General features: G+C 45.2%; 3 protein-coding genes across 4 annotated transcripts in view; 2 read left to right on the forward strand and 1 right to left on the reverse strand.

Moving 5' to 3' along the window:
* The first annotated feature begins 374 nt into the window (after window positions 1-374).
* On the forward strand, window positions 375-1,755 carry LOC120449181 (BLOC-1-related complex subunit 6). 2 transcript variants are annotated; one of them, XM_039631527.1, is made up of 4 exons: window positions 375-481; window positions 595-1,022; window positions 1,077-1,551; window positions 1,621-1,755. In XM_039631527.1, the coding sequence occupies exons 2-4, from the start codon at window positions 635-637 to the stop codon at window positions 1,664-1,666; spliced, it is 909 nt and encodes a 302-aa protein (XP_039487461.1). In that variant the 5' UTR covers window positions 375-481; window positions 595-634; the 3' UTR covers window positions 1,667-1,755. The 2 variants fall into 2 exon arrangements, with proteins under 2 accessions (XP_039487461.1, XP_039487460.1); XM_039631526.2 differs by lacking the exon at window positions 375-481 and having other exon boundaries at window positions 517-1,022.
* Window positions 1,714-2,555, reverse strand: LOC120449183 (peptidyl-prolyl cis-trans isomerase-like 1). Its single transcript, XM_039631532.2, has 2 exons — window positions 2,392-2,555; window positions 1,714-2,293 (listed from the first exon to the last, which is right to left on the reverse strand). Exons 1-2 carry the CDS (start codon window positions 2,472-2,474, stop codon window positions 1,846-1,848), a joined length of 531 nt encoding a protein of 176 aa, XP_039487466.1. The 5' UTR covers window positions 2,475-2,555; the 3' UTR covers window positions 1,714-1,845.
* A 108-nt stretch (window positions 2,556-2,663) lies between these two features.
* LOC120449642 (homeodomain-interacting protein kinase 2) overlaps window positions 2,664-13,345 on the forward strand; it is a 35,667-nt gene continuing 24,985 nt past the window's right edge. The window contains exons 1-2 of the mRNA XM_039632235.2: window positions 2,664-2,895; window positions 7,320-7,926. Coding sequence (XP_039488169.1) covers window positions 7,650-7,926 — 277 coding nt within the window. The 5' untranslated portion in view covers window positions 2,664-2,895; window positions 7,320-7,649. The remainder of the gene's footprint in view (window positions 2,896-7,319; window positions 7,927-13,345) is intronic.

A 13,345-nucleotide genomic window follows, 5' to 3' on the forward strand; every position in this document is an offset into this window, starting at 1 on the left:
TTATTACGTCTCCGCTTTTAGCGACAAGCCGCTTATACCAACGGACATTGCGACGTGCCAAACAAAAAATACAGCAAAATAATGCAAACAAATTTAAGCATAAACGACTCTGTTAGAAATATATGTAAATATCAGTGACCGACGTCACAAAAATGTTTACAGCGTGAAGATATTCCATGAGATGTCCCGTTATATTTCTTGTTTTTTCTGCTTTTTTCTTATGAAAACCATGTTGTTTAACTAAATTTATTACGTTTTTTGTAAAAACATATTACGAACATGGCAATCATAGAATAAACAATAAAAAACGTTTGTTTTCCACTTTTCTGTTAGTGCGTCTTCCAGGTATAACGACGTAAAATCGTCGGTCCCTTAAAAGTCGCTATAACCGGATTCTACTGTAGTTGCCTAGTGATAAACCTCGATAACCGAAAAGTTGGATCGCAACCTGAACAGGGCCTAACTCAAAGACACTCGATATGTACGTGCTATCGACACCTTGTCCTGCCTCTTGGTATATACCAACAAATACTTTGTTTTGGTTTTCATTGAGAACTTTGCGAAAATCACTTGAATTTCTTTCTTTGTCTAAAGTTCCTTTGATTCAGTCGAGCTTTGACAAGAGTGGTCTAGAATGTCGCACCGCCACCAGGACATTCCCATCCGCCCGCGCTACGGATATGTGGCCGAGGAGAGTGGCGCAGTGGACGGGGCAACTAGGAGCTCCGGATCCGGAGCCACGCCCGCCTCCTCTTACACGGAAATTCCGTTTCTAGCTCAGTATCCGGGAGCAGTCCCGGAGCACGTGCTCCAGGATCTCACGCCCACGGCCACTGGCCAGCCTGCAATTCCCGGAAGCTCAAAGACAAGACCCAACGGCGAGAGATACCTAAATCTGGATTCTGGCGAGGATCCCGACGAGGAGGATGATTCCCTGGAGGAGGAGGACAACAGCAACTCGAATAGCAACTCCAAGGGCAGTTCCGGGGACATCGAGAGGCACAGAGTTAAAGCAGAGAGCAGTAGGTTCTAGGTTATCTAGTTTCTGACTAAACTAAGCATCTTCCCATTTGCAGCTGTGCCCTACGAGCTGGATGGTGAAACCAGCGACTCCGACGGAATGCGCCACTTTGTGGCCCACGACCTGGAGGCCAAGCTGCGCGAACGAGTGGCGGCCTCGGACTACTCCTCGGAGCACACCACGCCCCTCAACTCCATGGGTCCCATTGGAGGCGCTTCCGGCAACGGTCTGCTCACGCGTAGGTTCCTTCAGTCGCGCAACATTCCCGAGGTGGACGGCAGCGTCTTGAGCGACATCGAGCTGGAGGCCCAGTACTTGGCCAGCTCGGTGGACAATCTGATGGAGAACCTGGGCAACCTGCTGCACTCCATCTCCTCCATAACGGCCGACAACGTGGAGGTTCACCGCAACGCCGTCAACAAGCTGACGGACACCTTGGATGCCAACATCAAGTGCCAGTACCAATTGCTCGCCAAGGCGGAGGAAATCACCAAGTCGATGAAATCCACAGAGCAAGTGGGTCAGCGCATGTAAGTGGTCCCAAGTGGTCCAATTCAGATCCCCAATGTCCCAGATGTAATGTGCTTTCTCTTCCGCAGAAGGCAGATCAAGCGGCTGGTGGATATGTTGGACAGCACCATGTAAAATAGGGCTATGCTATCCTGTGATCAATCAATTAAAAAGATCTTGTGTTTCTAGTCATTCCGTAAATACATTTAATCAGTGTTAAAACATTGAAGTGTCTTTCAACTCTTTCGCATGGAAAGCTACCTTTCGCTTAGTCAAATTGTACCTATACTAGCAGTTTCTCTACAAGATCAGCCTCACAGCTTCTCCACCTTGGCCTTGATGATCCTCAGGGGATCCACGGGCCGATCGTTCTTGTCGGTCTCCACCATGCCTATCCGCTTGACCACCTCCATGCCCGTGTACACCCTGCCGAAGATCGTGTGCTTGCCATCCAGCCACTGCGTGGGCGCCAGGGTGATGAAGAACTGCGAGCCATTGGTGTCCGGTCCCGAGTTGGCCATCGAGAGAATGCCGGCGCCCGTGTGCCGCAGATCGCCGTGCAGCTCGTCCCCGAACTCGGATCCGTAGATGGAGGCGCCACCGCGTCCAGTGCCCGTGGGATCGCCGCCCTGGATCATGAAGTCCCTGATGATGCGGTGGAAGACCACGTTGTTGTAGTAGCCTCTTCGCGAGAGCTCGGCGAAGTTGCGGCACGTGTTGGGCGCGTGTTTCCAGTACAGCTCCACGGTGATTTCTCCCATGCTGCAGGATGCAAATAAAGTGGTAAACAAATTCTCAAACTTCAATTGTTTATCGGTGCTTTTCGAGCGGGTACTGTAGTATGCAAACACCAGACTCACCTCGTTTCCAGGGTCACGAAGTGCGGCTGCCAGGCCTTGTCGGGAATGCCCCCCGCATTGCTGGGTTCGCTCAGAGACAGCATAGTTATATTAATTGTTAAATTAGCGAGTATTCAGAAAAATAGTTAAAAACCGCCGGAGTCAGTGTGACCAGCTTAAGTAAACTGGTTTTTACCTGCCTGGCAACGCTGCACTACTGCGGTATGCTTCTGGTATTTTGCAAAATAACTCTAGGTATTTATTAGGGTTTTTGTGAGCACACGCAAGGGTATTTTTCATTTAGTTCCATTTCAAAATTCGACGAAAAAAGTCGTGGAAAATATTTAGCGGACGGAATTTTTCGTCGGGCTCGCGAGAAAAAAGAGACAGAAAATAAGAGAGTGTTGCGTGTGCGTGAGTGAGATAACGCGAAAAGTTTGAGAGGATCGGAATCATGGCGAGTGTTTTTTTATAATCAAATTTCGTCAGCACTTTCCACGTATAATCGTAAATGAAGCTAAAAAAGTAAGAGAAATATGAAACGAAAAGCCTTTTCCCTTGGCTGCGAGTGCATGTGCATGTGTGTGTGTGTGGGAGCGTGTTTTTTTTTGTTGCTGTGTTGTGTTTGCTGAGCGCAGGAAGAAGAAGAAGCACTGCAAAGAGAGAAGAGAAACTCTCGAAAATGAATTGAAAACGATGAACTCAAAGTAGCGCACTAGTATGGTGCTTGTGTGTGTGTGAGTGTGTGCGTGGGAGAGCGAGGGAGAGAATAACAAAGAGCGTAACAACATTCAATTGCATTTTTAACTTGTTTTCGCCATGGAATTGTTGCTGTTCTCGCCGTTTTTGACTGCCTTTTGTTAGCAACAATTTACTTACAGGGTGTTCCGTGCAGCGGACTTTTCTCTTTCTCTCCTGGGGCGGTTTCCACATTGGAAAACTCGGTTTTTCCATTGTTTTTCTCAAATGCGGGTGCTGATATTGCCCTCTCGTTCGCTCGTTAATTAAGGTTTTTTGTGTTTGAATTCCCCAGCTAACGCGACTAAATTCACAATCGCACACAATAAACCCGCAATCTGCGTGGCTTTCATTTAATCAACAGTAGGGGTCGAAGCCATAGAATATATATGCTTATTGGCCCCTTTTCTATTTCCATTGATATAGCTCACATATTTATTGAGAAGAAATCATGTTCAGTCTAATGGGTAAAATTTGTTTGCCCAAAATGTAGATATAAAAGTCTTTTCAATTTAAATTATATCGCACGTATCATTCGTTTTCCATGAAGTGTGTTGGTCTAGAATGCTCTGCAACAGAATGAGTCTCAGTAGGTTGAATAATTTGTCCCCTTCCCTCGGGCAATTTTTATTGTTTGGGATTTATTGCCAACTCTTTTGGCATTTATCAAAACAAAAGAGGCACGATAACTGGCAGGCGGAAATGAAAATAACTGCCTTATCCCTCCTCTCCTTTATCCTCTTTTTCTCTATTTCTCTCTTTTGTCACTCGTTTGTCGTCCTGTGACGCTGCGTCATCATAATCAGCGTTTGTCGATTCATCAAAGAAACCGCCGCCGGTTGCTCTCTCCTCTTTCCTCTCCTCTCTCCACTCGTTCTCTTTGCCTCCATTCAAGGATACCGAACGAGAGAGACCGAGAGAGTCCTCCCTCTCCCTCTTCTTCGTCATTTCCCTGAGGGTTTTCTATGTAAATCATTTAAAGGGAAATTGTTGCACAACTTTAACGAGCCGTTGGCCGCGGGAGGGGTGCAGCTTACTGCTTGTGGGTTTTCCCGGCGTAAACCTCTCTCCCTCCCTTCACCCCACCGCCCACTTTGGCAGCTGTCAATTAAAGCTTACAGGGAGAAAAAATGAAAACCCGAAGCTTCCATATGTTAGCTGTCCCGCCCACAGGTCCCCCCGCCCCCCAACAGCTGTTGGAAAATGAGATTAGGTGGTGGTGGGTGGGGGGAGGTAAGTGGAGAACTAGCTAGCTTTATTGGCCCGTAATTGATGCCCAGGCTGCCAACCATATTGCTGATTGAATTGTGGCGTTGTCGCTGCAGGAAAGTGCAAGGGGTGTGGACGTCTGACCTCGCCACGGAAAGTAGCACCCTACTCGTTCAAGCTGCAACTAATCGAGTCTTTTGCGGGAACCCCGGGGCCACAGACTTGTCCAACTCGCATCCTGCTGTGCTAAGTAGATCCAGAGTCCATTCAGGATTTAACGACGAGCCACTACAATATGGCACAACAACCGAAATGATTACCAAAAACTGGAATGCTATATTTAAGCTTTACCCTCTCTTGAAGAAAATGGCATCCATAGAATTTCTTGAAACGCTGGCTTATTTTCATACTACGAATTTCATCATTGAGGTTGTTGAGTTTCGCTTTCCAAGTCCACGTTTTTCTAAGAACGGTTCGCCAATCCCTATTTCCCTGTCTTAAATGAGGCGTAGTATAATCAAGTTTTCAGTTCTGCATGCTGGAAGCCATATGCTTTCTTTTAATCCTTTGCAGGAAAAGCAGAGGGCACAGCTTGTACCCCTCTCGCATGGAACTATAGCAGTTCCTTGGCTGGGTTGAAAGTGTGATCCAACCACGCAGCCATTTCCATCTTGTTCTATGTATATGTGTGTAATTAAGTCTGCCCACGACGCAAGTTTTCCTCTGCGCCTCTTTGCACCCGCGGCTGCCCCCAACGCAACCACTTTGGCCCATTCGCACATCCCCCACCCCCTCGCGACCCACCTCAACAAAAACTAAAAAAAACTATTTCGCAAGGTGCCCCTTTCGCCGGTTCTCGGCCTCCCCTTTGCGCTTTCTCCGCCCCTTTCTTCGGGCTTCTGCTGCCGACGCAAATCCTTACGTGTCAAATGGAGCCCTCACACTTTTCGATGGCGCCCGAAGAGGGACAACCACGTAAGCAACCAAGCCATGAGTCAGCTATCCGACGAGGAAATACCCCTTGCTGGGTTTAGTCAACATTTAACAGTAATATGGAACTTGGAACTTATATTTTATAAAGATAAATCTGATTTGTTCAAACGACTTAATGACTTGACCAGCTTAGTAACATTACGATATAGATTGCTAATGGTAAAAGATGGTAACTGTGGGTTCATGTATAGATTAGAGCGACCCAGGACATTGCAGGGTAGCAAACGAAGAAAAAACCAAAACAACAACCACAGCGAAAGTAAGCAAAAATAATTTCGCGATTCGTCCCCCGGGCAGAGCCCTAAAAGTGGCAGATTGAGCGGGGGGAAGGAGGAGTAGGAGCAAAGAGAAAGGAGAAAGGCAAAGGGGGCGTCAGGAGATGGAAGAGCGGAGACCGGGCTTGCGCAGGCGCCTGGAAGAATCCGGAGCGGAGAAAGAGCGGCGGCGAGAGGCCGCTCTCTTTGGTTTTCGGCTCTGTGGCAACAAAGTTTGGGTGCCTCAATTCTTCGATTCAGAGTCTCCAGAAACGGCTTCGCGAGCGGACGTTGCAGCCACAGAAGATACGGATACATTTACAGATACAGCCGTCGAGGAAGTGGCAGCTACAGAAAGCCAAGTTATATATCTGCATATACATATGAGTGAGGCGAAGCTGCTGCGAAAAGGTGCAAAACAAATTAAGATGCATAAATAAACACCGGACTCGCTGGCAGGTGTTTTTTGAACTCTGCTTGTGTGTGTGCGAGTGTGTGTGTGTGAGTGCGGTGCTGTGCGGTGAAATATTACGAAAGAAAACCTTTTATGTTTTGCAATTTTCCCGCAAACAAATCAACGGGCATAAATATTAATTTTGGTTACACCCAAAATGAGTTGATGGACAATAACAGCGGCAAGAAGCAGCACTGCCAGAAACTTGTTTAAGCCCGGTTTCAGATTTCTCTCTCCCTCCCTACTAGACGTTAGTTAGTTAGAGAGTGCGTGTAAATTGTGGAAAGGATATTGGGTTTCCCAAAGTCGCATCTCAAATGTATTCACTGCTCATCCTCACTGATGAAAGTTGTTAATTCATCGAGTTACTAATCGACGTGGTAGGTTGGCTATTGTGGGTGGAGTTGGGATGAGAGCACCTACGAAGTATGGCTCCAATTACGCTGACCTATTGGTATTTTGAAATGCCATTTTCCGATTTGGGGAAATCTATTCCACGCAGTAGAATACGTAAAAGAAGTATCTGCAGGGTAGCCTACGTATCCTACGGATATCCATTTGCTCGGCAGCTGCAGAACAGAAATCCATTCAGCGACATCATCTCTCCCTTTTCCACTCGCTGGGCAATCCATTAATAACTTTGGAACCGGCTTGTGTTTGCTTTAATTTGTTGTTGTTTTCGGTGGATTTGCTTTTCGGGTTTGTTTTTTGGGCAACGAAAGTTGCCAATTAGGTTTAATTTCAGGGGTCTCGTTGAATTTTCAGCAAAGTGCGTAGAAAAGGGTTTCGTGGTGTGTGTATGTGTGTGTGTATCCGTGTGGGCCAAAAGTGCGCGAGTGTGCGTGTTGTTTGTGTGCGGGGCCAAGTGCGTAATCTCCGAAATGTTTTTATTGTTGTTTGTTTTTTGCGTTCTTTTGTGGTGCCCATTTTTTCGACACCGACACCCGAAATGTGAATGTGTTTGCCTTGTTTTTATAGTTTGCTCTCTTTCACGCCGCTTTTTGCGTAGTTTAAAAGCGGAATCAAGTAAAAATCAAAACAAATACAGTGGAGCCTGGATAGGGAAGTTCTGCAGGCAGCATTCAAGTAGTTACCAACCCTTCAAGGGGCCCAAACAGAAGTGTGTGTTTCTGTTTTTGGACAACTTATTTGAATGGAAAGTTTCAAAAGCGAATTAAAATAAAAATGTGTGAATGCGAGGCAGGTGTGCGAGCGTGATGATATGATATTTTTGGAACGTGATTTTTGCCGAGTTTTATTCGATCGTACTAATGGCCATTGTGTTCTCACTCTTTTTGCAGATTCTCTTTTAATTTGGCATAAATTGTATTTGTATCTTGAAAAAAGTATATTCTTGTAAATACATCCTCTTCGTAAATTATTTTACTCAAAAAGTCTTAAAATATTGAATTCACTTGGAAATTTCAATTTCAAACGGGGTCACTCGAAATTCGCCAGTGATTCGCCACGTTATGTACAAACATAGTTTGTAAGCGCAGTCGGAAAAATAGGAAAATAGGCGAACGGAACCCAAAACCCAAAACGCGAAAACCCGAAAACCAAAACCCCAATGCAAGCCAACTGAGTGCGAGGGAGACAGCCGACCACGTCGAGCGGGATAGCATGCGCCAATGAAAACGTCCCACCATCCAAAAGCGTCCGATTTCGTTGACTACGCCGTTGCCGGGGGCGGGGGATCCGGATTCTGTCCGGGATTAGGAGCGGGTCTATCACTCAGGGCGACGTCCTTCTACGGCGATCAAACGGTAACGGCAGCTGCGGACGGGACGCGTCACCAGGAACAACAACAACAACAACAACAGCAACACACTCAAAGGCAACCTGCAACATCCGCATCAACCGCATCAGCAGCTGCAGCAGCAACCAGCAAGCGAAAACGTCAAACAGGTGAGTTTCCATAGCCATAGTTACTAGAGATTTTCATTGGGCTTTCGAAATTCCCCCTGAAAGTATTTGAATTCGATATCGATAACATTTGAGTTCGATATGTTAGTACACTTTCGGTTAAATAAGTTATTCAATCAGTTTTGTGCTGAGCTTGGCATCACCTTCAGCAGACCTGCGAATGAATCATGGGTTATTTGCCTGCTGTTTTCATTTCGTCCGCTTGACTGCCCCTTTCCGCGGTGATAGCACTCATCGATTATTGTGACAATCGCTTGATTTGCTCGAGCTATCGTTATCACACACGCGCCCCGTTGTTTGGCAATACTAGGCGCAATATTTATTATTATTGGTTGCCGTGCCATATTTCTGCTTCTTCTCGCCACTCTTATCGCCCGTTTTCCCCCGGCGCCTCCCCCTTTTTATTGTTGATTATCACAATAGACGCCATGGCAACTTTTTTCTTCTTTTTTCCCCTCTTTTTTTGGTGGGGTGAAGGGAGGAGAGAGCAAGGAGGCGATAATTCGCATGGTGGTTTGTCGCCGCTTTGTATTTTTGGGTTTGCGGACGTTCCCAGACTTTGTTCTGTACTTTTGGCTGGTATCGCTGAGTTTTCCACGCTATCCGCGATAGCGATTACGCTTGCATGCTCGAGCATGTCTGCCTGGGCGCTTGAGGAAATTTCCCTGCCATAATCCCTTTACAATTTGAGATGATGTTTTCGCTGCCTGGCTTCATTCACATTATCTGCGCTGTGAATGGTATGAGTTATTGTTTGATATCTCCTTTTCCCCGAGCTCATTGAAAATTCCAGCGGACGCAATTACCACCCCAATTGTCTCCCAATCTAAGTTTTCGCTTTTGAGCGAAAAGAGCTCCGCCTCTTTCCTCTTTGCTCGACTGTATTTTCAGTATTTCCTTCGCTTTATTTATTTTTCGCTTATTGCGACTTATAAAAATATTCCAGTTGTTGTTTGCGCTCCCCATTCGCCAGTTTGCCAGTTTTTCAGTTTGCCTGTTTGCTTGTTGTCGTCATCAGAGTGGCTGGAATTCGTTGTATTATTTTGCTTTTCGGTAATTTTCCCCCACATTTTGCTGCTGTTCTCTTCTGCGAAATGTTTATCTTGTTTTGTTTGGCTGGCCACTAATCGAGATAATACTTTTATTTTTCTCATTTTTAATACGAGAATACGATGCTTTCATTTCTGCTTTTGCTCTGAAGTATAGGCACAAAAATGTTCTCTTTTTGCGATATCAACATGTTGATTTTGTGAGTGGCGCTTTATTTTCTGGCTGTCAGCGGTTAAATATTTGGTTATTTCCACAATCTTATCGACTGGAAACGTTTGTTATTAATTTCTGGCAAAAATAGTATAGATATTACAGGTTTGAGTGCCTCGGGATAATTGTTTCGTCTAATTTTATTAGCAATAAAAGCTTGTATAAGCCTAACAAGTAGGTGAGCTCAGCTTTCTTCTCGTGTCTTTTCATTCTGCCCTAATTCACTTCTCGCTCAGCATTCTCGACTTCCTCTGCGGTTTTCCGCATGTCGATCAGCGGCATCAAAAAGTTTCCGCTTACTCTGTTGCCTTTTCATTACTGATAGCCAGCGGTATGTATACTTTCGCCCATAAATCTCCGCCGGCTGCTAATAATTTCAGCCGACTTTGAGCCCTAACCCCGCCGAAGATTTCGCCACGGATCACGTTGGCTTTGAGTGGGTGAAAGGAGCTTAGCCAGCTGTGCGCCCAGCCCAGTCATCCTCGGCTCCAGGTCCAGGTCTCCTATGACTTTACCCCCTTTCTCCGTTGCGACGGCCTGTGTAGGCGTTCTGTTTCTTCGCAATTTCACCCGGCTCACACAGATACACACACACACCAACACATGCCCATAACCGGTGCGCCTTGTCTGCTCTCCTTTGCTCTCCTGCGCTTCACTTTGTGAGGGTATCTCTGTTTTCTGCTCGAGGATGTTACAGCATTAGTGCTGCAGTACTACATGTAGTACTTTATATTAGTATCTGATGATAATCATATGAAGTTAGTAAGGCTTTGAATGGTAAAGATACAACATGAAACTTAGAACTATTAATCCTAAATAAAACCCTTTCTACAAGAGTATTCAAGACAGTTAAATCTTGGTCTACTGCTCTCATCTGCTGCTTTTGCCCTTCTTCTTTTGGCCATCTTTAATAACGAGAATCTTTCACTTCGCCTCGTTGTTTCTGCCGCAGCCTGACACCGTTATTCTATACTCTAGAGATGGCATCGTGAGTGTGATGACTCAATGTGGGGTAATCACAATTGAACAATATTCGTATATGGAGGAAAACCAGATGCGCCCGGTTCTCGAAGTTACCTGGATTGGGCTGAGAGCAATCTGGGAACAGGTTCCACCGTCTGGGTTCCCGAAAACAAAACACAAACAGGTTCCACATGTCGAACGTGTCCAACATTAATTCCCAAAGGGAAATTGGTACACGCGTGCATCTCTCATTAAAACTCAGACGGCTCCCTATTCTCCGCCCGCCTTTCTTCTTGGTCCCTTTCTCCGCTTCTCCGCTTCTTTGCTTCTTTGCTTCTCTAGCTACTTGCTACTTGCCACTTGGTTATGTGATACATTAATGGCGTCTGTGTGTGCGTGCCTCTCGGTGTTCCCTTTTGCGACACAAAAAACAGAAAATAAAGCCAAAAGCAGCGAAGGTTTCTTCAAAGGCGTTCTACCAAGCCCACGCACTACTACAGTGAAGCCCCAGAGAGCGACAGAGAGGGGAATACGGCTGAGAGCGAGACGGCGAACGGGAGGGCAAACTCACATGTCAATCAGCGCCGTTCTGACACGTTCTGCGTTGTTTCTGCTGAGGAGAGAAGTTCAATTTAGTTTCAAATTAATATTTCATGTTTTCCCAGCTTCACAGCTCTCATGATTCTTTAAAAATCCATCAGGGCTTCAAAATAAACCAGTACTTGTGTGTAGATAGGGAAAACTACCTATTCGGCGTATTCATTGTGATTTAAATTAGGCAATTGTTGACTAATTTCCAATGATATTGTTGTTGAATTGGCTTTTATTTTTGGCCCGACCGAAAATATATTTTGGCTGCTCTGTTGACATGTGAGGAAATGACGAGAAGCGGAGCCAAAGAGACATGCGGACGAGAAATGTAAATGAAATTTCCATGCAAGACATCACGTAGGCTCAAAGTGCAGAGACAACGAAAACAGACAACTGGAAACAGAAAAACGGGTAAACAAAATTCAGATTGAAATTTGGTTTCGGAATGGTTAAATGAGCCAACGACACCGATTCGCTGCAGATTCATGAATATACGAGTAGTCATGGCTCTCGGGTGAATATCTTGCGGACTTAAGGATCCTACGATCGATACAGCGAGATCATCCGCACTCAATCAATGGGAGAAATAAAATTGTGTTTTCACAACTCAAAACGCGGGAAGGTCAAACTGGGGTTGGGCGGGCACTTAAAGGGTCCGCCACTCAGGGAAACTCGTGAAAATGACAGCTGTCCGTGATGACTGCGGACTGTAGACTGTGTGTTGACTGTGTGTATCTGCCAGATGCACAGATACTTAGACACTTAGCTCAAGTCGGCAATGGGAAACATTTCAATTAACCAAAACGCAAGGCAGCAGTAAAAACGAGAGGCCACATACTAGATTCAGTGGATAAAAGAGGACAGGCACCAAATTATCTTTATGTTGTGTATTTAGCTTGCTTAGCTTTTCCCTCAATTATTTTTGACATGCCACCAAATTTGACTTTTGCTTCTGGTGTTGTCATACGTGGTCCGTGTATTTGCTGATATATGGTAGGGTCAGATAGTCGAGGCCACATGTATGGCATTTTCCCAGAAGTACGAAAAACTAGTTTAAAAACCATATCAGATTTTCAATAGCCCTACTGCAATTCCCAAATTGTAATTTCATTACTATTCCCCACACGATCTTATTGTTAGACACTTAATTAACTGATAATTCATTGATGATTTTCCGTTTTGATTGCCATATTTTAATTACATATTCATTCTCTTCCGTTGCAGGTAAGCCAAAAAATCGATTCGATGATCCGCACGAAGTGATTGAAGTGAGTTTCAATTTGATGTATTCGAATATGAATTGGAATGATTCCCGGGGAGATCTGAATTTTTGTGTACTGTTGCTGAGGCTCTTTTCGTTCACGGTTAGATGGCTTTCAGTCGTCTCTTTCTCCTCGTGGATGTACATACATTGATTTCAAGTCAGTTTCGGTGGTTTTTCGTTGTTTTCTGAGCTTGGGTCTCGGTGCCCCGAAAGATCTTCACCGCACCGAGCAGCAGCAACTCTGAGAAATCGGACCAGTTTCAGCCTGAGAACTTGTTTCGCGTGTCTGTAGACGTTCATTGCGCATACAGTTGGCAGTTTTAATTGAGTTTGCAGTCCCCGAAAAACAAGTGAGAATTATGAGGCTGTGGGGAAGTCGACTTAAGGATGCCTTGTACGTACAGGAAGAATCTTTCTTTTGGTATATGGGATAGATTTCACAATATAGATAGCTTTATACCATGGGTGCCATAACTCAAAGGTCCACTAAAGAGCAACTCTAATTTGCCATTAAGCGCCACGTCCTTCGATTATCATCTCACTGCTACTCGTTTGGAGTTTCCGCTCTTTAGTTTGCAGCTTTGGGGAACGGCGACAAATGGAGGTCAACATGAAATGTTAAAAAAAACTTAAACAAGAAAAAACAATAAACGCGTTAAGAAGCGGCACAAAGAAAATTCGCCAACAGAAGTTGGTTTAAAAGCTTAACATTTTCAGCTTCCCTCAGTACAGCTGCGGGCATAGTGATGTAGAATGGATGGGGTAATATGCTTAAAAATGAGTAATATTTTGGAATCCGTGCTACGACTATTGATGCATTCATTTTAACATCTATATATTGTTTGCTTAACCTATTTAAGTGAAAACATGGCTGCTGCTGCTATTGTGCTGACCCCCGGTGTGTATCCCCCTTTAACTTGCGAGGGGTAAGCCTTGAGGTTGCTGCCATTGTAGAGCGGGCTGTCAATGTCTGCGTGACTTGTTTTATTGCCCGTCTGTTGTCTGTTTTCTGTTGTGTGCCGGCTGTGTATCTGTGTATCGGTGTATCTGTGTATCGGTGCGTGTGACAATGCAGGGCCTTTTACTCGAATTGTATTCCACAACGTTCCAGCATATACTGGGCACACACCCGAGATACAGATACTTTTACAGTTGCAGATACAGATACAGATACAGATACGTGCGTCGTCTATGGAAATTGAGACTAAATTGGGTTAACAAGTGTTAATGGACAGAGAGCTGGCACCTCCCCGCCGCTCCCACTGTTATTTAAACAAAAAACTGCATCAACACGGGGAAAAAGGGAGCCAGAAATCAGCAGAG

The sequence above is a fragment of the Drosophila santomea genome, chromosome 3L, assembly GCF_016746245.2.
Source record: "Drosophila santomea strain STO CAGO 1482 chromosome 3L, Prin_Dsan_1.1, whole genome shotgun sequence".
Lineage (NCBI taxonomy): Eukaryota > Metazoa > Arthropoda > Insecta > Diptera > Drosophilidae > Drosophila > Drosophila santomea.